The 25,489-nt window shown below is 46.4% G+C and overlaps 2 protein-coding genes across 2 annotated transcripts in view; one reads left to right on the top strand and one right to left on the bottom strand.

Annotated features, from left to right (window-relative positions):
- Nucleotides 1-1,625: 1,625 nt before the first annotated feature.
- Nucleotides 1,626-12,756, top strand: LOC110521093 (isthmin-2-like). The gene is made up of 4 exons (XM_036976479.1): nucleotides 1,626-1,652; nucleotides 1,908-2,202; nucleotides 10,149-10,358; nucleotides 11,645-12,756. The coding sequence occupies exons 1-4, from the start codon at nucleotides 1,626-1,628 to the stop codon at nucleotides 12,160-12,162; spliced, it is 1,050 nt and encodes a 349-aa protein (XP_036832374.1). The 3' UTR covers nucleotides 12,163-12,756.
- A 7,876-nt stretch (nucleotides 12,757-20,632) lies between these two features.
- Nucleotides 20,633-25,489, bottom strand: part of LOC110517371 (serine palmitoyltransferase 2-like) — a 38,264-nt gene continuing 33,407 nt past the window's right edge. The window contains exon 12 of the mRNA XM_036976211.1: nucleotides 20,633-24,672. Coding sequence (XP_036832106.1) covers nucleotides 24,520-24,672 — 153 coding nt within the window. The 3' untranslated portion in view covers nucleotides 20,633-24,519. The remainder of the gene's footprint in view (nucleotides 24,673-25,489) is intronic.

Raw genomic sequence — 25,489 nt, 5'->3', positions numbered from 1 at the left:
GTGTTAGAATGGCCAAGTCAAAGTCCAGACCTGAATCCAATCGAGAATCTGTGGAAAGAACTGAAAACTGCTGTTCACAAATGCTCTCCATCCAACCTCACTGAGCTCGAGCTGTTTTGCAAGGAGGAATGGGAAAAAATGTCAGTCTCTCGATGTGCAAAACTGATAGAGACATACCCCAAGCGACTTACAGCTGTAATCGCAGCAAAAGGTGGCGCTACAAAGTATTAACTTAAGGGGGCTGAATAATTTTGCACGCCCAATTTTTCAGTTTTTGATTTGTTAAAAAAGTTTTAAATATCCAATAAATGTCGTTCCACTTCATGATTGTGTCCCACTTGTTGTTGATTCTTCACAAAAAAATACAGTTTTATATCTTTATGTTTGAAGCCTGATATGTGGCAGAAGGTCGCAAAGGTCAAGGGGGCCGAATACTTCCGCAAGGCACTGTATATATATGCTCTACCAACAATGCATTGCTCCCTGGTAAAGCAGGGAAGAGCAGTGATTATAGAGATCCTTTATCTTGATTCCATTCTGTGGTGAGGAGGTTCTACTTGGCATGAATGCCAAGTTCAGCAGAACAAGACGGTAACTACTTTCACATTGAATAAATAGTTCCAATCCTCCCCTTCACTTCTTCCATTTCCTGTGATTCCTCCAGCGATTAGCCTCAATGTCTTCAGTATGTCCTTTCCTGTGATTCCTCCAGCGATTAGCCTCATTGTCTTCAGCATGTCCTTTCCTGTGATTCCTCCAGCGATTAGCCTCAATGTCTTCAGTATGTCCTTTCCTGTGATTCCTCCAGCGATTAGCCTCAATGTCTTCAGTATGTCCTTTCGTTGAACTCATCTCAATCCCACAGTAGTTAGTTCCATCTACTGGTCGACTCAGGGCAGTTCAGGATGTGGTTAGCTGGAGCTGGATGTAATGACCCCATGCAGGCTTTACCCTCTTATGGTCTCTCCGTGTTGCCTGGTGCTGACAACTACTATGGGAGTGAGCTAACGTACAGGTTGAGTCATACAGTAGTGGCCTGCCAGTGTAATGAGATGTTGTTACGCGTGGGATCTTCTGACTGAGTGCTCACGGATCATCTCATGTCTGACTGGTTACGCGTGGGATCTTCTAACGGAGTGCTCACGGATCATCTCATGTCTGACTGGTTACACGTGGGATCTTCTGACTGAGTGCTCACGGATCATCTCATGTCTGACTGGTTACGCGTGGGATCTTCTGACTGAGTGCTCACGGATCATCTCATGTCTGACTGGTTACGCGTGGGATCTTCTGACTGAGTGCTCACGGATCATCTCATGTCTGACTGGTTACGCGTGGGATCTTCTAACGGAGTGCTCACGGATCATCTCATGTCTGACTGGTTACACGTGGGATCTTCTGACTGAGTGCTCACGGATCATCTCATATCTGACTGGTTACGCGTGGGATCTTCTGACTGAGTGCTCACGGATCACCTCATGTCTGACTGGTTACGCGTGGGATCTTCTGACTGAGTGCTCACGGATCATCTCATGTCTGACGGGTTACACGTGGGATCTTCTGACTGACTGGTTAAGTCAGAGCCAGAAATTAGGCATGTAAATCCCTTGATACTTCTGAAAGGTATGTTTTATGTGTCGTCAGTGAATTTGGTAAACATCTCTTGCTTACATTGTGGCTTTCCAGTAACATTTAGATGTTAAGTTTTGTGTGCATCCTCCTATTAAAAGTATGTATTTTTGTGAAGTAAGTGTTCAACATTTTAGTTTTGGCAGACTTTGTGATCATATAGTTTGTGATCATATAGGACTAGTTGTAGCTATCTTAGCGTGTCCACAGAATCAATATCAATATCATGCTTCCACAATGGTTCTCTAAATGATTCACTCTGCTTTCCTCCCTCCCAGGTGACCATTGAGGTGGTGGACGACCCTAACATGGACTTAGAGATGGATCTGATAAAGGACTGGATCCCCTCGTCCTCTGAAGGCTGGCTGGGGGGTAAGAAGCTGTTCTGGCCTCTGTTCTGGGGATACACAGACGCTGACTCCAGCGAGGATGGGACGGGCCGCTCAGTGCAGGAGGAGGAAACTGGAGAGGAAGAGGAAGTCGAGGAAGATTACCTGTTGGAGTATGTTAGCGAAGAGCCCCTCCCTAGCAGTCGCTGGAACGAGGGTTGGGACGCCACACAGAGCTACTATGGTGAGGCTTTCCTTTGTTCGCTAAGTGGCACAGTGTCTGTATAGCAGGACAAATTTGTAAAAAAAATAATAGAAAAGAACAGTGATCTCTGATCCACTTTTGCATGCCTCCGAGTAGTGGATCATTATAAAATGGCCTACAAAAGTTGAGAATATTATTGTTTTGAAATAGTGAGAAACAAAGAGAAACAAACATTCACAGGATTAAGAAAAATGTCAATAAGTGATTCGTTACCAAAAAGGTTGATAGACAGAGAGAAAGACAGAGACAGAGGGAGAGAGAGGATGGAGAGAGAGAGGATGGAGAGAGAGAGAGAGAGAGAGAGAGAGAGAGAGAGAGAGAGAGAGAGAGAGAGAGAGAGAGAGAAGGGACTGAGGACTGCAGCAGGGTGTCGGGGAATGTACTGACTGAGGACTGTGGCAGGGCTGTACTGACTGAGGACTGTGGCAGGGCTGTACTGACTGAGGACTGTGGCAGGGTGGCAGGGCTGTACTGACTGAGGACTGCAGCATGGCGGCAGGGCTGTACTGACTGAGGACTGTGGCAGGGTGGCAGGGCTGTACTGACTGAGGACTGTGGCAGGGCTGTACTGACTGAGGACTGTGGCAGGGCGGCAGGGCTGTACTGACTGAGGACTGTGGCAGGGCTGTACTGACTGAGGACTGTGGCAGAGTGGCAGGGCTGTACTGACTGAGGACTGTGGCAGGGCGGCAGGGCTGTACTGACTGAGGACTGTGGCAGGGCTGTACTGACTGAGGACTGTGGCAGGGCTGTACTGACTGAGGACTGTGGCAGGGCAGCAGGGCTGGACTGACTGAGCGAGCGAGAGAGCTATGCTCTGCGAGCACTCGACCGTCAGGCCATTGTGGAGCTCCAGCCTTTGAAGTGGACACTGGGTCCCAACTTGCAGCTCGCTGTGGAGGCCTGCTGTCTTTTGAAGATGGGCCTGATGCGCTCGCTAATGGCAACATGAGCCTGTTCCCCCGGATGGACAAAACAGCCCACTGCTTGTGTATAATTAGAGGGCAGATTGGGAACAGGGGATGACAGGGGCCATTCGGCTGGGTCTTTCATCCCCCCTCCGGGCCCCCCAGACCCCGACTCGGCCCTCTGCCTTGGGCCCTAGGCGGCAAGGCCTTTTGAGCCTGTTCAAGAATTTGGGGGCTTTCAGGGACGTGGATAACATTTACGCCTCTATTGTTTTTTGTTTCTCTTAGTTCTCAGTCAGTTTTCTCCCTGTGCATGATGGGAAAAGAGCATAGTGCCTTCTGGCTGCACAGGCAGGCAGCTTTATTCATCCCTGTAGACCACAGCAGAGCCAGGCAGCTCTATTCATCCCTGTAGACCACAGCAGATCCAGGCAGCTTTACTCATCCCTGTAGACCACAGCAGATCCAGGCAGCTTTACTCATCCCTGTAGACCACAGCAGATCCAGACAGCTTTACTCATCCCTGTAGACCACAGCAGATCCAGGCAGCTTTACTCATCCCTGTAGACCACAGCAGAGCCAGGCAGCTCTATTCATCCCTGTAGACCACAGCAGATCCAGGCAGCTTTATTCATCCCTGTAGACCACAGCGGAGCCAGGCAGCTTTACTCATCCCTGTAGACCACAGCAGAGCCAGGCAGCTCTATTCATCCCTGTAGACCACAGCAGATCCAGGCAGCTTTACTCATCCCTGTAGACCATAGCAGAGCCAGGCAGCTCTATTCATCCCTGTAGACCACAGCAGATCCAGGCAGCTTTACTCATCCCTGTAGACCACAGCAGATCCAGGCAGCTTTACTCATCCCTGTAGACCACAGCGGAGCCAGGCAGCTCTATTCATCCCTGTAGACCACAGCAGATCCAGGCAGCTTTACTCATCCCTGTAGACCACAGCGGAGCCAGGCAGCTCTATTCCTCCCTGTAGACCACAGCGGAGCCAGACAGCTTTATTCCTCCCTGTAGACCACAGCAGAGCCAGGCAGCTCTATTCATCCCTGTAGACCACAGCAGAGCCAGACAGCTTTACTCATCCCTGTAGACCACAGCAGATCCAGGCAGCTCTATTCATCCCTGTAGACCACAGCAGAGCCAGGCAGCTCTATTCATCCCTGTAGACCACAGCAGATCCAGGCAGCTCTATTCATCCCTGTAGACCACAGCAGATCCAGGCAGCTCTATCCATCCCTGTAGACCACAGCAGATCCAGGCAGCTCTATTCATCCCTGTAGACCACAGCAGAGCCAGGCAGCTCTATTCATCCCTGTAGACCACAGCAGAGCCAGGCAGCTCTATTCATCCCTGTAGACCACAGCAGAGCCAGGCAGCTCTATTCATCCCTGTAGACCACAGCGGAGCCAGGCAGTTCTATTCATCCCTGTAGACCACAGCAGATCCAGGCAGCTCTATTCATCCCTGTAGACCACAGCAGAGCCAGGCAGCTCTATTCATCCCTGTAGACCACAGCGGAGCCAGGCAGCTCTATTCCTCCCTGTAGACCACAGCGGAGCCAGACAGCTTTATTCATCCCTGTAGACCACAGCAGAGCCAGGCAGCTCTATTCATCCCTGTAGACCACAGCAGATCCAGGCAGCTTTATTCATCCCTGTAGACCACAGCAGATCCAGGCAGCTCTATTCATCCCTGTAGACCACAGCAGATCCAGGCAGCTCTATTCATCCCTGTAGACCACAGCGGAGCCAGGCAGCTCTATTCATCCCTGTAGACCACAGCAGATCCAGGCAGCTCTATTCATCCCTGTAGACCACAGCAGATCCAGGCAGCTTTACTCATCCCTGTAGACCACAGCAGATCCAGGCAGCTCTATTCATCCCTGTAGACCACAGCAGATCCAGGCAGCTCTATTCATCCCTGTAGACCACAGCAGATCCAGGCAGCTCTATTCATCCCTGTAGACCACAGCAGAGCCAGGCAGCTATATTCATCCCTGTAGACCACAGCAGATCCAGGCAGCTCTATTCATCCCTGTAGACCACAGCAGAGCCAGGCAGCTCTATTCATCCCTGTAGACCACAGCGGAGCCAGGCAGCTCTATTCATCCCTGTAGACCACAGCGGAGCCAGGCAGCTTTACTCATCCCTGTAGACCACAGCGGAGCCAGACAGCTCTATTCATCCCTGTAAAACACAGCAGATCCAGGCAGCTCTATTCCTCCCTGTAGACCACAGCAGAGCCAGGCAGCTCTATTCCTCCCTGTAGACCACAGCAGAGCCAGGCAGCTCTATTCATCCCTGTAGACCACAGCAGATCCAGGCAGCTTTACTCATCCCTGTAGACCACAGCGGAGCCAGGCAGCTCTATTCATCCCTGTAGACCACAGCAGAGCCAGGCAGCTCTATTCATCCCTGTAGACCACAGCAGATCCAGGCAGCTTTACTCATCCCTGTAGACCACAGCGGAGCCAGGCAGCTCTATTCATCCCTGTAGACCACAGCAGAGCCAGGCAGCTCTATTCATCCCTGTAGACCACAGCGGAGCCAGGCAGCTCTATTCATCCCTGTAGACCACAGCAGAGCCAGGCAGCTCTATTCCTCCCTGTAGACCACAGCAGATCCAGGCAGCTCTATTCATCCCTGTAGACCACAGCAGAGCCAGGCAGCTCTATTCATCCCTGTAGACCACAGCAGATCCAGGCAGCTCTATTCATCCCTGTAGACCACAGCAGAGCCAGGCAGCTCTATTCATCCCTGTAGACCACAGCGGAGCCAGGCAGCTCTATTCATCCCTGTAGACCACAGCAGAGCCAGGCAGCTCTATTCATCCCTGTAGACCACAGCAGAGCCAGGTAGCTCTATTCATCCCTGTAGACCACAGCAGAGCCAGGCAGCTCTATTCATCCCTGTAGACCACAGCAGAGCCAGGCAGCTCTATTCATCCCTGTAGACCACAGCAGAGCCAGGCAGCTCTATTCATCCCTGTAGACCACAGCAGAGCCAGGCAGCTCTATTCATCCCTGTAGACCACAGCAGATCCAGGCAGCTTTACTCATCCCTGTAGACCACAGCAGATCCAGGCAGCTTTACTCATCCCTGTAGACCACAGCGGAGCCAGGCAGCTCTATTCATCCCTGTAGACCACAGCAGAGCCAGGCAGCTCTATTCATCCCTGTAGACCACAGCGGAGCCAGACAGCTATATTCATCCCTGTAGACCACAGCAGATCCAGGCAGCTCTATTCATCCCTGTAGACCACAGCGGAGCCAGACAGCTTTACTCATCCCTGTAGACCACAGCGGAGCCAGACAGCTTTACTCATCCCTGTAGACCACAGCAGAGCCAGGCAGCTCTATTCATCCCTGTAGACCACAGCAGAGCCAGGCAGCTCTATTCATCCCTGTAGACCACAGCAGATCCAGACAGCTTTACTCATCCCTGTAGACCACAGCGGAGCCAGGCAGCTCTATTCATCCCTGTAGACCACAGCAGAGCCAGGCAGCTCTATTCATCCCTGTAGACCACAGCAGAGCCAGGCAGCTCTATTCATCCCTGTAGACCACAGCAGAGCCAGGCAGCTCTATTCATCCCTGTAGACCACAGCAGAGCCAGGCAGCTCTATTCATCCCTGTAGACCACAGCAGAGCCAGGCAGCTCTATTCATCCCTGTAGACCACAGCAGATCCAGGCAGCTTTACTCATCCCTGTAGACCACAGCAGATCCAGGCAGCTTTACTCATCCCTGTAGACCACAGCGGAGCCAGGCAGCTCTATTCATCCCTGTAGACCACAGCAGAGCCAGGCAGCTCTATTCATCCCTGTAGACCACAGCGGAGCCAGACAGCTATATTCATCCCTGTAGACCACAGCAGATCCAGGCAGCTCTATTCATCCCTGTAGACCACAGCGGAGCCAGACAGCTTTACTCATCCCTGTAGACCACAGCGGAGCCAGACAGCTTTACTCATCCCTGTAGACCACAGCAGAGCCAGGCAGCTCTATTCATCCCTGTAGACCACAGCAGAGCCAGGCAGCTCTATTCATCCCTGTAGACCACAGCAGATCCAGACAGCTTTACTCATCCCTGTAGACCACAGCGGAGCCAGGCAGCTCTATTCATCCCTGTAGACCACAGCAGAGCCAGGCAGCTCTATTCATCCCTGTAGACCACAGCAGAGCCAGGCAGCTCTATTCATCCCTGTAGACCACAGCAGAGCCAGGCAGCTCTATTCATCCCTGTAGACCACAGCAGAGCCAGGCAGCTCTATTCATCCCTGTAGACCACAGCAGAGCCAGGCAGCTCTATTCATCCCTGTAGACCACAGCGGAGCCAGGCAGCTTTACTCATCCCTGTAGACCACAGCAGAGCCAGGCAGCTCTATTCATCCATGTAGACAACTGTGAGCATGTAGCTGTGTGCAGACAGTATGTACACATGCATCAACATTGAACGTCTCTAAATGAGGTGCATGTGATCTAGGAACAGGGCAACAATGTTTATGAAGTGATCCGATCTGAAGGTTTTTAGTGAACATAAAGCATGTCAGTCAGACTAGCGTAACGTTGGGGCTTCTCTTCTGTAATTTAAATGCTCCTGAGAAGCGTCTATTCCTGTGTTCTGGCCGTATGGTGAGCTGGCTGTGCCACAAAGGACAAAGCTGCGCCTCCGCCAAAGCTGCAATTTCTGCACCCACCTCATCTCGTCGGTAATCGAGGGCGGACATGTTCAGTATCATTAAACACCAGACTCAAACTTTTCAGAAGGCAGATAGGCTGAAGGTTAGACCAGAGGAGAAAGGTTAGACCAGAGGAGCATTCAACTGTACATAGAAAAGCCTCGTTATGGATTTTGATTTTTCTGTCATGGAAACAATTATAAAATAGAATTTCCTGTAAATTCACTTTACACTTTTAGTAATGTGGATGTTAAGGGATTAGATGGAGTTTTAAGAGGTTATTTACTTATCCTTGTAATGTCTACAGTCTAGCTTCTGGCTCCTACGTCAGTGCAGTAAATGCATCTAAACCAAATCTAGCTTTGTTTCTCAGCAGTACTGTTTACTACAGTGGTGGAAAAAGTACCCAATTGTCATATTTGAGTAAAAGTAAAGATACCTTAACAGAAAATGACTCAACTAAAAGTTCAAGTTACCCAGTAAAACACTATTTTAGTAAAAGTAAAGATACCTTAACAGAAAATGACTCAAGTAAAAGCCACCCAGTAAAATACTACTTAAAAGTCTAAAAGTATTTGATTTTAAATATACTTAAGTATCAAAAGTAAAAGTATAAAACATTTCAAACTCCTTATATTAGTCAAACTAGACGGCACAATTTTCTTGTTTTTTACATTTACGGATAGCCAGGGGCACACTGACATCATTCACAAATGAAGTATTTGTGTTGAGTGAGTCCTCCAGACCAGAGGCAGAAGGGATGAGCAGGGATGTTCTCTGTTTAGTGAGTCCTCCAGACCAGAGGCAGAAGGGATGAGCAGGGATGTTCTCTGTTTAGTGAGTCCTCCAGACCAGAGGCAGAAGGGATGAGCAGGGATGTTCTCTGTTTAGTGAGTCCTCCAGACCAGAGGCAGAAGGGATGAGCAGGGATGTTCTCTGTTTAGTGAGTCCTCCAGACCAGAGGCAGAAGGGATGAGCAGGGATGTTCTCTGTTTAGTGAGTCCTCCAGACCAGAGGCAGAAGGGATGAGCAGGGATGTTCTCTGTTTAGTGAGTCCTCCAGACCAGAGGCAGAAGGGATGAGCAGGGATGTTCTCTGTTTAGTGAGTCCTCCAGACCAGAGGCAGAAGGGATGAGCAGGGATGTTCTCTGTTTAGTGAGTCCTCCAGACCAGAGGCAGAAGGGATGAGCAGGGATGTTCTCTGTTTAGTGAGTCCTCCAGACCAGAGGCAGAAGGGATGAGCAGGGATGTTCTCTGTTTAGTGAGTCCTCCAGACCAGAGGCAGAAGGGATGAGCAGGGATGTTCTCTGTTTAGTGAGTCCTCCAGACCAGAGGCAGAAGGGATGAGCAGGGATGTTCTCTGTTTAGTGAGTCCTCCAGACCAGAGGCAGAAGGGATGAGCAGGGATGTTCTCTGTTTAGTGAGTCCTCCAGACCAGAGGCAGAAGGGATGAGCAGGGATGTTCTCTATTTAGTGAGTCCTCCAGACCAGAGGCAGAAGGGATGAGCAGGGATGTTCTCTGTTTAGTGAGTCCTCCAGACCAGAGGCAGAAGGGATGAGCAGGGATGTTCCCTGTTTAGTGAGTCCTCCAGACCAGAGGACGAAGGGATGAGCAGGGATGTTCTCTGTTTAGTGAGTCCTCCAGACCAGAGGCAGAAGGGATGAGCAGGGATGTTCTCTGTTTAGTGAGTCCTCCAGACCAGAGGCAGAAGTGATGAGCAGGGATGTTCCCTGTTTAGTGAGTCCTCCAGACCAGAGGCAGAAGGGATGAGCAGGGATGTTCTCTGTTTAGTGAGTCCTCCAGACCAGAGGCAGAAGGGATGAGCAGGGATGTTCTCTTGATAAGTCTGTGAATTGGACCATTTTCCTGTCCTGCTAAGCATTCATAATGTAACGAGAACTTGTGGCTGTCAGGGAAAATGTATGGAGTAAAAAGTACATTATTTTCTTTCAGAATGTAGTGAAGTAAAAGTAATCAAAAATATAAATAGTAAAGTACAGATATTCCCCCCAAAAACAACATAAGTAGTACTACTAATGAACCCTTTCAAGTTCTTTTCCTTTTCCTTGATAGCTTGTTAAGCACAGGTGGTGAACCAGCCAAATGCTTCTAATTGGAGTTCTACACAGTTAGGATGTAGCCTAGTTAGGAAATCCCACAGCTGGGAGAGAAATTCATCTCTTACTGAATAGAGAGTAATCGTGTGATGGGGGAGAAGTGTGTGTGTGTGTTACCTCCATAAAATGTAAAACAGCTTAAATAGGAGAAACACTATACATCTAAATGCATTATCATTTAATATCATGAGTTTTGTTTTTTCCCCCCACAGAGAAGGAGGAGACGGAGGAGTGGAGTGCCTGGTCTCCGTGCTCTGTCACCTGTGGTCATGGAGAGAGGAAAAGGATACGGTCCTGTGGTTACTCCTGCACCCTGACAGAGGCCTCCAAATGTGACATGGAGCCTTGTCCAGACGATGTCAACACTGTGGCTGAAGCTTTCCCCTTCGAGATGGAGAACGGCACTGAACCTTTTGGCACAGGTACGTTGAATACACTTTATCAATTTACACCTGGGAAAAATATATATATAACAGAACAGAGCAGAACAGAGCAGGGCGGAACAGAACAGAGCAGAACAGAGCAGGGCGGAACAGAACAGAGCAGAACAGAGCAGGGCGGAACAGAACAGAGCAGAACAGAGCAGGGCGGAACAGAACAGAGCAGAACAGAGCAGGGCGGAACAGAACAGAGTAGAGCAGAGCAGGGCGGAACAGAGCAGAGCAGAACAGAACAGAGTAGAGCAGAACAGAACAGAACAGAACAGAGCAGAACAGAGCAGGGCGGAACAGAGCAGAGCAGAACAGAACAGAGTAGAGCAGAACAGAACAGAACAGAACAGAGCAGAACAGAGCAGGGCGGAACAGAGCAGAACAGAACAGAGCAGAGCAGAACAGAGCAGAGCAGAACAGAGCAGGGCAGAACAGAGCAGAGCAGAGCAGAACAGAGCAGGGCAGAACAGAGCAGGGCAGAACAGAGCAGAACAGAACAGAACAGAGCAGAGCAGAACAGAGCAGAACAGAGGCAGCTTTATTCATCCCTGTAGACCACAGCAGAACAGAGTAGGACAGGGCAGAACAGAACTGAAAAGAGCAGGGCAGAACAGAGTAGGACAGGGCAGAACAGAACTGAAAAGAGCAGGGCAGAACAGAGTAGGACAGGGCAGAACAGAACTGAAAAGAGCAGGGCAGAACAGAGCAGAACAGAGCAGGGTGGAACAGAGCAGAACAGAACAGAGCAGGGCAGAACAGAACAGAACAGAACAGAGCAGAGCAGAACAGAGCAGGGCAGAACAGAGCAGAGCAGAGCAGAACAGAGCAGGGCAGAACAGAGCAGGGCAGAACAGAGCAGAACAGAACAGAACAGAGCAGAGCAGAACAGAGCAGAACAGAGGCAGCTTTATTCATCCCTGTAGACCACAGCAGAACAGAGTAGGACAGGGCAGAACAGAACTGAAAAGAGCAGGGCAGAACAGAGTAGGACAGGGCAGAACAGAACTGAAAAGAGCAGGGCAGAACAGAGTAGGACAGGGCAGAACAGAACTGAAAAGAGCAGGGCAGAACAGAGTAGGACAGGGCAGAACAGAACTGAAAAGAGCAGGGCAGAACAGAACTGAAAAGAGCAGGACAGAACAGAGTAGGACAGAACAGAGCAGGACAGAACAGAGTAGGACAGGGCAGAACAGAACAGAACAGGGCAGAACAGAGCAGAAATAACTATGTAATTAGATGGTAATTGACACAATGGCCTCCCTCTGCTCTCCCTTTAGACGTGGACACCTGTGAGAAGTGGCTGAACTGTAAGAGCAACTTCCTCCAGAGATACCTCAACCAGGTCCTGTTAGAACTACCCAGCTGCCCCTGCACTTACCCCTCGGCCACCGCCGACACCGTGGTCAGCGTCTTCGACGAGGGACACGACCGGACGTTCCATTGGCGCGACGCCAGCGGCCCTAAAGAACGCCTGGACATCTACAAACCCTCAGCGAGGACTTGCATCCGCTCGGCCCTCTCCGGCGACGTCGCCACGCTCGCCGCCCAGCACTGTTGCTACGACAACCGCGACCATCTGATCACGCGGGGGAAGGGTGCGGGAACGCCCAATCTGATCAGCACAGAGTTCTCACCGGAGCTCCACTTCAAGGTGGACGTGCTGCCCTGGATCCTGTGTAAAGGGGACTGGAGCCATTTCCACGCGCTGCGACCGCCCAACAACGGCCTGGTCTGCCCGGAGAACCCCCACCAGGACGTGTTCATGAACGAGCTGGAGGAGGCCCGGGAGTACTGAGAACGCAGGCAGTTGCCAAAACTACATTACCCAGAATGTGCCAGAACAGTGGGGTCCAATCATAACTTGAGAAAAGAAAGCAGGGATGTTTTGCATTGCATTAAAGTCAATAGGAAGTTTGGGGATTGTGAAGTTGAAGGTGCAAGTTAATCTCAAGTTAGGATTTGGCACATTAAACATCATGCGACCAGGCCCAACAGAAAATAATTGAACTTCATTGAACTGAACAAAAAAAAAAGAGATGCAGTCCTGCCGATGTGTTTTGCATCCAGTAAGATTCCCAGCTCTCTCGATGTCTGTCCACACTCCTGTGTGCATGTAAGCATGACGTTGTCATCTAGCCTGTTGGTGTTGTAGGAGCTCTGTCTGTGTGACTGACCATCAGTGTTGGGGGTAACGCGTTACAAAAGTAACATGTTATATAATCAGATTACTTTTATGAGTAATGGAGTAAAGTAACGCGGTACTTTTTCAAATTGGGTAATACATGACATTACCAAAAGTATGTGGACACCTGCTCATCGAACATCTCACTCCAAAATCATTGGCATTAATATGGACTTGGTCCCCCCCTTTGCTGCTATAACAGCCTCTACTCTTCTGGGAAGGCTTTCCACTAGATGTTGTAACATTGCTTCCATTCAGCCACAAGAGCATTAGTGAGGTCGGAAGCTGATGTTGGGCGATTAGGCCTGGCTCACAGTTGGCGTTCCAATTCATCCCACAGGTGTTCAATGGGGTTGACGTCAGGGCTCTGTGCAGGCCAGTCAAGTTCTTCCATACCTATCTCAACAAACCATTTCTGTATGAACCTCGTTTTGTGCATGGGGGCATTGTCATGTTGAAACAGGAAAGGGCCTTCCCCAGAATTGGGCCTTAGACAGAATCGTCTAGAATGTCATTGTATGCTGTAGCGTTAAGATTTCAAATCAAATCAAATGTATTTATAAAGCCCTTCTTACATCAGCTGGTAAACCCCAAACAGCAAGCAATGCAGGTGTAGAAGCACGGTGGCTAGGAAAAACTCCCTAGAAAGGCCAGAACCTAGGAAGAAACCTAGAGAGGAACCAGGCTATGAGGGATGGCCAGTCCTCTACTGACTGTGCCGGGTGGAGATTGTAACAGAACATGGCCAAGATGTTCAAATGTTCATAGATGACCTGCAGGGTCAAATAATAATAATCACAGTGGTTGTCAAGGGTGCAACAGGTCAGCACCTCAGGAATAAATGTCAGTTGGCTTTTCATAGCCGATCATTCAGAGTATCTCTACCGCTCCTGCAGTCTCTAGAGAGTTGAAAACAGCAGGTCTGGCACGTCCGGTGAACAGGTCAGGGTTCCATAGCCGCAGGCAGAACAGTTGAATCTGGAGCAGCAGCACGGCCAGGTGGACTGGGGACAACAAGGAGTCATCAGGCCAGGTAGTCCTGAGGCATGGTCCTAAAGACTTAAAAGGTTGAGACTGAGTCTGCGTCTCTCACATGGGTAGGCAGACCATTCCATAAAAATTTTGCTATATTGGAGAAAGCCCTGCCTCCAGCTGTTTGCTTAGAAATTCTAGGGACAGTTAGGAGGCCTGCGTCTTGTGACCGTAGCGTACGTATGTATGGCAGGACCAAATCAGAGAGAGAGATAGGTAGGAGCAAGCCCATGTAATGCTTTGTAGGTTAGCAGTAAAACCTTGAAATCAGCCCTTGCCTTGACAGGAAGCCAGTGTAGATCACATTTTTTGGTTCTAGTCAGGATTCTAGCAGCCGTGTTTAGCACTAACAGAAGTTTATTTAGTGCTTTATCCGGGTAGCCGGAAAGTAGAGCATTGCAGTAGTCTAACCTAGAAGTAACAAAAGGATACATTTTTCTGCATCATTTTTTAACAGAAAGTTTCAGATTTTTGCAATGTTACGTAGATGGAAAAAAGCTGTCCTTGAAACAGTCTTGATATGTTCATCAAAAGAGAGATCAGGGTCCAGAGTAACGCCGAGGTCCCTTCACTGGTACTAAGGGGCCTAGCCTGAACCATGAAAAACAGCCACAGACCATTATTCCTCCTCCACCAAACTTTACAGTTGGCACTATACATTGGGGCAGTATGTCAGACTGCCAGATGGTGAACCGTGATTCAATACTCCAGAGAACGTGTTGCCAATGCTCCAGAGTTCAATGGCAGCGAGCTTTACACCACTCCAACCCACGCTTGGCCTTGTGCATTGTGATTTTAGGCTTGTGTGCGGTTGCTCGGCCATGGAAACCCATTTCATTTAGCTCCTGACGAACAGTTATTGTGCTGATGTTGCTTCCAGAGGCAGTTTGGAACTCGGTAGTGAATGTTACAACCGAGGACAAACAATTTATAAACGCTATGCGCTTCAGCACTTGGTGGTCCTGTCTGTGAGCTTTCACTTTGCAGCTGAGCCATTGTTGCTCCTAGACCACTTCACAATAACAGCTCTTACAGTTGACCGGGGCAGCTCTAGCAGGGAAGAAATTTGATGAACTGACTTGTTGGAAAGGTGGCATCCTTTGATGGTCCCACGTTGAAAGTCACTGAGCTCTTCAGTAACGCCATTCTACTGCCAATGTTTGTCTATGGAGATTTTAGACACCTGTCAGTAAGTGCTGCAATAGCCAAATCCATTCATTTGAAGGGGTGTCCACATACTTCTGTATATATAGTGTATTATTACATTTACTTTGTCAAACAACGCATGCGTTACTTTCAGAATCACATCTCTACCGGCCACGTGTTTCCGTGATCCGATCTCGAGTCGTTTCCTCATTTAGTTGTCGAGCAGCGGAGAAGCCTGTTTTGTCGAAATGTCATGACAGCTGCTGTCCATAGAAACGCCCTTAGAGGGCTGTTTTCCCGTCTACTGGCAGGTGTGTCCTCTATACATCATTATGGGTCCGTGTAGCCTACTTGCGCTCTATAACCATAACTGGCGGCTCGAGAGAAAGATTTTCAATGAAATTATAGAGACGTTTGTAGAGACGTTTGGCTGACAGTCTACATGGCTAATTAAGTAGCCCACATGATAGCACAGCACCTTTAGACTAGCTTTAGACTAAAGCAGCTCCAACCTGAGTTAGTAAGTAGCCTATTTTTGGTAGCGTGAGCAGCTCGCCTTTCTCCCTTCGAAAGTCCAACTAATTGTGAGATTGAGATTTTTTTAATGAAGGTAACACAAAGTAATATTGTAACGGAACGTGTTACTTTTGTTAAATGTAACTAGTAATACAACCTTTTCGAGTAACAAATCCCAACACTGCTGAACAGAGCAACATAAGTATGGTTAACGTACTTCCTTGTATGATTTTGCTATGTGAGATGTTTGATACTGTGGTAAATCTTATTTTGAAGAGGGGAATGGTGAGACGGAACATGTCTTGGCCAATTGAAAAGTCTTAACGATGCTGCTAAGAGAATATACTTCAGATGTGATAGGGACTGGCGAGGAATCTACATATCGTTGCACTAACGTGCATGAATTTGAGCGATTCTTCTTTAAAATATATATTTATGGCTGAGGAGAGAATTGGGTCTAAAGATCTTGACAAACAAGAACAACAACCTCCAGCAATTCATGGTAATTCATGATAACATGCATACCAGATGTTCTTACAAGGTGGCGTGATCTGGTCTGGACTGAATTTATGATCCACAGTCTCAACAATGACAGCTTGATAACCTTCAATCATGTATGTTTCTACAGTTTTCTCAGGGGAACTCAAGTTGTTAGAGAATATAGTCCATTTTTACATGTACCTCAACAGTGGAGAAGTATCGGGACCCAGTGGTTCAGAATGCTCATTCACATAAATGGTACATGTTAGGGAAATGGAAACTGCAGAGGAAAATGGGTAGTGGATAAATACACTTAAAATTACTCTCTTTGTGCGTTATTTGGCATGTAGTCTTTAATGTAGTCTTTCAATTAATGTAATTCCATTTAAATAGCTTTTTGCGTTGCTGTGTTGTATTGGCAAAGGCTTCATTATAGAGGGAACACCTATAGTCTTAATGTTTACGCTCCAAACCTTTATCGGGAAATCTAGTTTTGGAATGACATGTAAAGAAGGCCTTTTATTTAATGTATAAAAACCACAAACGATGGTGTGTAAGCATATATACCCACGTTTATATATTATAATTGTGAAGGGATGACTTGGCAGAAATGCTGCATTGTTCATTTGTAAAGTATGTTATCATGTGAGTTTCTGTTTAAAAGCATGGTTGATCTTTTGTGATTTCCTAAACTAGTGTTACTACCGCATTGTACAGTATTTATTGTCCGTTTTCTAAAACCCACATGGTGCACTATTACGGACTAAGGTTGCAAAAAAATCTGACAACTTTCCCAGGTTTCTCTGAAATGCTGAGAATTTCTGGAATCAGAAATGCTGCGAGAGGAATCATCCAACCTGGAATTCTTCAACCGGGATTTTCAGGAATTCAGGAAGTTTCAGGAATGTTGCAACTCTACTACGGACAGACACTGGCGCCACGGTGACGTCGGCACGACAGGACCACTCCCAACAGTGACTATATCAAGTGTCTGTATATCCTTTGATATTTTTTATTGTATTTCAGTGAAAAAATGTCGTGACAAATACAACGATTAATATAAAGACATTTTCTGGCTCGTTTGAAGGTGTCCTTATGTAACGGATGTGAAACGGCTAGCTAGTTAGCGGTGGTGCAGCGCTAAATAGCGTTTCAATCGGTGACGTCACTTGCTCTGAGACCTTGAAGTAGTGGTTCCCCTTGCTCTGCAAGGGCCGCGGTTGTTGTGGAGCGATGGGTAACGATGCTTCGTGGGTGACTGTTGTTGATGTGTGCAGAGGGTCTCTGGTTTGCGCCCAGGTATGGGCGAGGGGACGGTCTGAAGTTACACTTATTCAGTCCAGTTTACACACATTGATGTCAAATCAAAGTGTGTTTGTCACATGAACAAAATGCAGTTCAGAACAAAATGTAAAGTAGCAAAACGATTAATGTACAATGTTCTGTTTCTCTGTGTGGCTGACTTCACCTCAACTCCCACTAAGCCTCTACTCATCCACTACATTACAAAAACACAACAGGAAACACATTAGCGAACTTTGACAGGCCTGTGTTTTTACTCAGAGTAGCATCATTACCAAATGTAATGTTTTCACAAGAACCTGATCAGTGAAGGACGCCCTCGGTATCTCTCTCAGGGTTCCAGCTAGACAGCCAAGGAGAGAAGCCGACTTTGTTTTTCCATTTGATGTACCAGGACCGCTGACTGATCTTACAAAGCTGAACCCATAGAGATGCTGCTGAACCCATAGAGATGCTGCTGAACCCATAGAGATGCTGACCCATAGAGATTGAATGATCCCCAGCTTTAGCACGTGTAGAGCAGCAATCTGCTTTCAATTGGAGACAAAACAGACTGAAACTTCCTCCATATTAGAACAGGCAGAATGTTTTTTTGACGTGTTTATTTCCCGGAGCGAGCTCCTCTATCTCCAGTGTTGGATGCAAACAAAGGGATTGGATCAAAGAGGAACTTGTCTGTGGATGTTGATTTTGTTAGGAAGGGGGGGGGGGGAAATTGGAAAATGATGGAGTAGAACATTGAGATGAGATCTACACTGGAGACAAGGTTTCTTTGAAAATAAAAGTTCATTCTGGGACACATTAGAAGCTTCAGATGTGTATCAGTCAAGCTTATGAACTTCATTGACAAGTTCAATTTGACAGTGTGTTTCTCAAGTATAGAATCACTGATGTGTATCCCTCAAAAGGTAGTCGGAATTTGTGACGTCATCACTGTGTGGATTAATAGGAATCTGGATTTATCTTTGCACCCCGATTCAATCACACATGGATATAATGTGTAATTTTACTAGAATTTTACTCAAGTGTGTTCAAACTGCTTACATTATTAGATTAGCTTAAACACCATGGATCAACAGGATTCGGATGTTGACTCAATTTTCTTCATCAACGGCGTTCTACAGATGACATCAATTTGTTTTTACAGTTCAACACAGATTTGGAGAACCCGGCAGAACTAACACTTCTTAGACATACATTCTTACCTATTAGTTACTATAGAAATCACAGGGACTCAGCTCTCGGTCTTAATTCAGGGCATTATCAACTGGCAGGGATGCACACGGCAAACCTATAACCATGATAGTGTTGTGGAAGCAAGATGCTACAGGTTGGGAAGGAAACATCACATCTCCATTGATTCATGATTCTATGGTTCACAAACAGCATCAAGGCCATCAATCTGTTTTCAGGGTTGTTCTACTGTATAATCATGTCTGTCCATATACCCTCACAGGCAGTGGTGTAAAGTACTTAAGCAAAAATACTTTAAAGTACTATTTAGTAGTTTTTGGGGGTATCTGTACTTTATCATTTATATTTTGAACTGTTTATGACCTGTACTTCACTACATTCCTAAAGGAAATAATGTACCTTTTAGATAGAAACTGTCTCTGAGCCTGTCGGTATCAGACCTCATGCTCCGATACCATCTGCCCGACGGTTAAGGTAGAGAACAGCTCGTGGCCGGGGTGTATGGGGGTCCTTGATGATACCGTTTCCAGTGATGTCCTGGATGGGGGGGAGACGTTTCCAGTGATGTCCTGGATGGGGGGGAGATACCAGTGATGCCCTGGATTGGGGGGGGGGGGCACAATTCCGGCGATGTCCTGGATGGGGGGGGCATGGTTCCGGCGATGTCCTGGATGGGGGGGTGAAGGGGGGGGGCACGGTACCAGTGATGCCCTGGATTGGGGGGGGGGGGGGGGGGGCACAGTACCAGTGATGCCCTGGATTGGGGGGGGCACGGTACCAGTGATGCCCTGGTTTGGGGGGGGCACGATTCCAGTGATGTCCTGGATGGGGGGGGGGGGGGGGGGGGGGGGGGGGCACGGTACCAGTGATGCCCTGGATTGGGGGGGGGCACGATTCCAGTGATGTCCTGGATGGGGGGGAGGTACGGTTCCGGCGATGTCCTGGATGGGGGGAGGTACGGTTCCGGCGATGTCCTGGATAGGGGGGGGGCACCAGTGATGTCCTGGATGGGATGGTGGAGCGGTAGTATTTGGAGAGGACCCGATGTGGCATGCTGAGTAGAGATGCTGTTTTACCCTCTCGACAAGAGTGGTGATGTTGTCGGTGCACAACTAGGGTCAGAACTTAACTTGTGACGCTCTATTGATGTGGATTGGGGCATGTCCCCCCCTGCTTTCTGTTTGACATTGATGGAGAGGTTGTTGTTATGACACCACTATGACAGTTCACTTACCTCCCCCCTATAGGCTGACTCATCATTGTTGGTTATCAGGCCTACAACCATGGTGTCGTCACCAACCCTGTATTAAGAGTCCATGTGGAGGGGTTGTTGCCAATCCTCAGCCTGTGGTCTGCCCTTCAGGAAGTTCAGGATCCCGTTACAGAGGGTGGTATCCAGACCCAGGGCTCTGAGCTTGGAGGGAACAATAGTGTTGAATGCTGAACTGTAGTCAATGAACAGCATTCTCACATAGGTGTTCCTCTTGTCCAGATGTGTTACGACCGTGTGATGGAAATGGCATCTTCCATGGTTCTGTTGGAGCGGTAGGCTAATTTGATTGGGTCTGAGAAGATAGCGGAGAATATGCCTGCAAGCTGGTCAGCACACACTCTGGGTGCCAGCGGCTTCGTGAGTATTCACTCTTTTGAGCGTTTTCCTCACATAAGCATTGGATAGCGAAAGCACCTAGACGTCAAGAGCAGCGGGAGTCTTCCTGAATGGCTCAGTATTGTCTGCCTTCGAAGCGAGCACAGAATGTGTTAAGTTTGGCTGGGAGGAAGGCTTCAGTGGGCACCACACAGCTGCATTTGTATTGTTTGGGTGTGATCGTCTGTAGTCCTTGCCACATGCGACGCATGTCTGAGTTGTCGAACAAGATAAAAACTAGACGAAAAGAGCCACCTACAATTCCCCACACGACAGCTTCTTGCATTGTTGCCATTCAGAATCGTAACAAAGCATGGCTTCTGGCCCCATCGAAGCGGGCGCATCTACAGTGAGTTGTACAGTTCTAAATTGACTACAAATTAGTTCTGTGTGGAATGCATCTAGACAGATCGTGAACACATTTGTTCTCAGAATAATAGATAAATAGCCACAGCTGTTAAGACAGAACAGAGGAGGGGAGGGGGGGGGGGTATTTCAAAAATAATCAGCTCAAGGAAAGAACAAAAAAGACTGGAGACATTTTTGGGACGGACTAACAATGTTAAATAGGATATGTTGAATCATACAGGTAGGTGTTTTTTCAATGAGAGATGCATATATTTGCTTAACTCAACAATGAGAAGGATACACACAATCATTTGTTCTATCATTTTCAATAGAAATACAGGTGTTGGTGTTAGTCATAGTGATAGATACATTTAATAGTGTGTGTAACAAATAAAACAGAATAAATCAAGAGATGTCTTCTTTAAGATACAAACAGGTTGTAAGTCATTTAATGGTATTCATTCTGTAAAGACTTTCCGATAGATGACATTACACATCGTGCGTATGTGTATAGACCTTGGCCAAAAGACAAATCTAACCTAGAGCTTGATACAAACAAAGACAGATTTAATCTCAGCACCGTTTCCAACAGCACGGTTTAACACACACCATTGCTTCAAAAACCTCAAATGGTTTATCTTTCAACCCTAACTATCTCCAAACATTGAACTTGCCAAGGCTAAAAGCCTACTGATAACATACAGGATTTATACAGCCGCGTACATAGTAGGTCAGTTCACAAATCTCTCCCATTGCTGGTTAAACAATGTCATTTTACATCAAAGAACTTTTTAATCTTTTCATTTTAAAAACACATTTGCTTTAAAAAAAAAATGGGCCAGTGATTAATGACATATGAAGCTAAATGTTATTTGCTTTGTAGAAATGTAAAAAGCTTTCCTGAGATCATGTTGCTGGATATGAGCAATCACATCCTGTCTCAATAGAGATGGGAACAGGATACGGAGCAGGCATCCCAAATTGTGCCCCATTGCCTTTATAGTGCACTACTTTTGACTAAGGCTGTGGTTAAAAGTAGTACACTATAGGAAAAAAAGAGTGCCATTCGGGACCAAGAGAGACTAACTACATGGGCCCACCCAGCTTGAACTAAATACAATGCAGAATCAACAAGGTTTCAGTTTTACTGTTAAACAAATTCTAGACACTTTAAAATGTCAAGAGATAGTTTAAAAGGAGCTTGTAGTGGTGGAATGATCACAGTGCTAGCCTCAGTTCTGTTCGATACATTTCTACACTCACACACCTCAACTACAAACCGGATATTTGACTTATCACAATATTACACTTGAAATGACCCATAGGTTGTCCCATTGAAAATCAAATATATAATTTACACAAATAAAATAAATATACAAGCCAGCCAAAACAAAATCAGCTAATTCTGGAATGCCATATCAGATAAGAAGAATCATTGTGAGACAGTCGGCGGTAAAAAGACGCTTCCTTCAAACCAAGCATTCGTTAGCCAGCCGTAAAGCCTGTCGTTAGCCAGCCGTTAAGTCTGCCGTTAGCCAGCCGTAAAGCCTGTCGTTAGCCAGCCGTAAAGCCAGCCGTTAGCCAGCCGTAAAGCCTGTCGTTAGCCAGCCGTAAAGCCTGCCGTTAGCCAGCCGTAAAGCCTGTCGTTAGCCAGCCGTAAAGCCTGTCGTTAGCCAGCCGTAAAGCCTGTCGTTAGCCAGCCGTAAAGCCAGCCGTTAGCCAGCCGTAAAGCCAGCCGTTAGCCAACCGTAAAGCCTGTCGTTAGCCAGCCGTAAAGCCTGTCGTTAGCCAGCCGTAAAGCCTGTCGTTAGCCAGCAGTAAAGCCTGTCGTTTCAGTGAGGCTACATCATCTTTGCATTTCCAATGCCCATCAGTAGTACTAGCACTGAAGACATGTCAGTTATTAAAAACACACGTACATAGGTACTCTGGAACAGGGTTGGGGGTCAATTCCATTACAAATCAAGTCAATTCAGGAGGTCAATTCTAATAGTTTTCTGAATTTTCTGAATAAACATTTCCAAACTGAAATTCCATGAAATGTAACTTCCTGAAATGGCTGACTTTAAATGGAATTTAGAAGAACTGCTGTAGAACATAGAGCTGCAACCCACAGAGATACTATATTAGAAACATCTTCCCCAAAACAAGGCAGATTGAAATACTATAGGGAATTTGCAATAAATAGAAAAACGTCCTGTATTAAACCTATTTTGTGCATTATACATAGCTCATAAGGCATTATAATGCAATATTCATAGCTCATAAGGCATTATAATGCAATATACATAAGGCATTATAATGCAATATACATAGCTCATAAGGCATTATAATGCAATATTCATAGCTCATAAGGCATTATAATGCAATATACATAAGGCATTATAATGCAATATACATAAGGCATTATAATGCAATATACATAAGGCATTATAATGCAATATACATAGCTCATAAGGCATTATAATGCAATATACATAGCTCATAAGGCATTATAATGCAATATACATAGCTCATAAGGCATTATAATGCAATATACATAGCTCATAAGGCATTATAATGCAATATACATAGCTCATAAGGCATTATAATGCATTATACATAGCTCATAAGGCATTATACATAGATCATAAGGCATTATAATGCATAGCTCATAAGGCATTATGGATGCACTTATAATACCTTATAAAGAGGGTATCCATAGGAAGTGTTTTCCGAATAAGGACATATCTGTACATCAGAGAAGCATGGTTAGGATGCAGCATGGTCATACGTACAGATAGACAGTGTGGTTACATTACACCCAGCGTGTCATTGTTCAGGAAGAAGACATCAGCGCTGGGTTGTTTAATAATAGTATAAGCACTTAGGTTTAGATATACCGTTAGATATTCACATGACATGTGTCTTCAGTAACGGGCAGTTTCCCGCACACAGATGAAGGCAAGAATCTCCATTGAAATATATGTATTTTCTATTCCAGGAAGCCGATCCTAAGAAACACACAACACGACCTGGCTCTTATTTATCCTATAGCAGTATTAGAGCATCTTCATTCATGGATACGTTAAAGACTCTGTTTAAGACATATGAGTTCAAGTTATTCCAGCACAGGTGTAAAGAACACTAAATATTAAAGGCTGAAAAAGATGATAGAAAATAAAAAAAAACATTCACCACATGGTCGGCTCTTCAAAGGGATCCCCCCCCTACTATTCTAAATATCTCAACAGATCTTTTTGGAACAAAGTCGTGTTCATTAGGCACAAAATGGAACAAAAACTAACTGAAACTGGGAGGGACTACCAGGGCTTGTCCAATAAGAAATGCTTGTTTTGGCAGAGACGTGCCCTAATGAACATGAGCCAGGTGTGATACGTAGATTACAGAGAGAGCTAGGACTACTCATGGAAAGCAGCTCTGTGATTGGTGACTAGCTACGATGTTAAGTCAAAGAAGATGTTGACATGTTAATTTACAGTATAAACAGTAGATAATGTACAATACATATATTTGGTTAGAGAAAGGACCCAATGACAATATTCAAGTATAAAACACTGATTAGAGTGGAAAGGTTTAAGTTAAATAAAATAAAAAGGTTGACACTTGATGTACCCCATGTGATATGAAGGCCTATATTTAGGTGGGGATGGGGTATTTTACCCATATCAACAGTGCTCTACTAACGTAAGGAATGATAGATATTATTTATTTACTTTGTCTGTTACATAACTCCGGCCAGTAACCAACCATTGGTATAACCAAACAAGTGGTACTGTATATTTTAATATTAAAACCTATCTATCTTAAAAGCTGAAAATGCATGTAAGAACCGCAGCAGGTAGCCTATTGGTTTAAAGTGTTGGGCCTGTAAGCTAAAAAAGGTAGCTGGTTCGAATCCCTGAGCCGAATCAGTGAAACAGCTGTCAATGTGCCGTTGAGCAAGGTGCTCCAGTAAGTGGCTCTGGATAAGAGAGTCTTCGAAATTACTACAATGTCAATGTAATCTTGTTATTATTGCATTGGAAGACCCCATAATGCACAAAGACATATTTAAGACTCAACATTAAGGTACAAACTCAAAAAAAAAAATGAAGTCACAATAAGTTAAGATGCATTATGAAAACCCTCTGGGCACATGGTGACTGTTCAGACCTGGTGAAGTTTCACTTAGGTACAGATCTAGGATCAGCTTTCCATCCCCCAATCCTAACAACAACTATTAGTGAGGAAAAATACTAAACTGACAAGATCAGCATCTAGAGGCAACTTGACCCTACACCAGTGTAGGCAATTTCAGTTAGTTACATGACAGAAGGCTTGATGTGGCTGGGCTCCTGGAGCAGACTCTCCTCAGAGGACCATGAACCCAGGGAGGAGGGGAGATGAGGACGTCTCTGGTGTCTAGAATACTTCAGCTGTAATATATCTCCTACCTCACTGATGGCCTCCAACGCCTGGGGAGAAGACAGGAGAGAAGATTAAACAACAAGTGGAGAAATGAGAAGCTACTCAACATCAACATGAAAGAGAGAGAGCTGGATGGATTCCATTTGGTCTCAGAAGCAGGATCCTCTACTGTGGAGAAATGAGAAGCTATACAACATCAAGATCAACAGCAGAATGTTGAGCATAAGAAGCAGGAGCATTTCCTGCTGACCCAGGAGATTGAGATGGGGGGGGGGGGGGGGTTTCTTACAGCATTGTGAGGGTTGCTGAACCCTGAAATTCACCTGATCAAACTGTTAATGAAGATAAATGGGGGCCATTTGCGTAAGGGTGAACAAAGAATACACAACTAGAGCTAAAACTACACCACTTACCCCAGGAGACTTTATCTGCCCTGCAATACCATCGGTCCGCAACCCCCTTGGAAACAATCTATCTTCCTCCACTTTCTTTGTTTCATACCTTTTCTGAACTTTGTAAAGAGAGGAAAAAGTGTCTGTTGACCCACTCATCAAAAAGATGGACTGTCCTAGGTCAGACAACACTCCTTAAATAAAAGTGTCTGAGCTCGCTGATCCACCATAGTAAATGGCCTGTGCTGTCATCCTTCCAGGTCTCTTCCACCCACACCTGGGTTCAAACAATAGGTGTTCTCCCAAAACATGTTGTAGACGTGATTGAACCTGCCTGGGTGTAATTATGGGACGATTGTTGGTTCCATTGCGCCAGGCAAACTCTATTGAGCCCAGTTTAAGTATTTGAAAGGAAAATATTTTCTGAACCCTCTCACCCTCTCTAATAAAGCACCTATATCTAATAAAGCAC

The sequence above is a fragment of the Oncorhynchus mykiss genome, chromosome 4, assembly GCF_013265735.2.
Source record: "Oncorhynchus mykiss isolate Arlee chromosome 4, USDA_OmykA_1.1, whole genome shotgun sequence".
Lineage (NCBI taxonomy): Eukaryota > Metazoa > Chordata > Actinopteri > Salmoniformes > Salmonidae > Oncorhynchus > Oncorhynchus mykiss.
Note: the sequence above shows the minus strand (reverse complement) of the source record. Positions and strands in the feature narration are given on the sequence as shown.

What these genes read in the sequence shown, in the direction of transcription:
- LOC110521093 (XM_036976479.1), top strand. Translation starts at nt 1,626, where the DNA reads ATGTTTTATGTGTCGTCAGTGAATTTG. An exon ending in CGCCACACAGAGCTACTATG is followed by an intron (nt 2,203 to 10,148) that starts GTGAGGCTTTCC and finishes TTCCCCCCACAG; the next exon opens with AGAAGGAGGAGACGGAGGAG. An exon ending in CACTGAACCTTTTGGCACAG is followed by an intron (nt 10,359 to 11,644) that starts GTACGTTGAATA and finishes CTCTCCCTTTAG; the next exon opens with ACGTGGACACCTGTGAGAAG.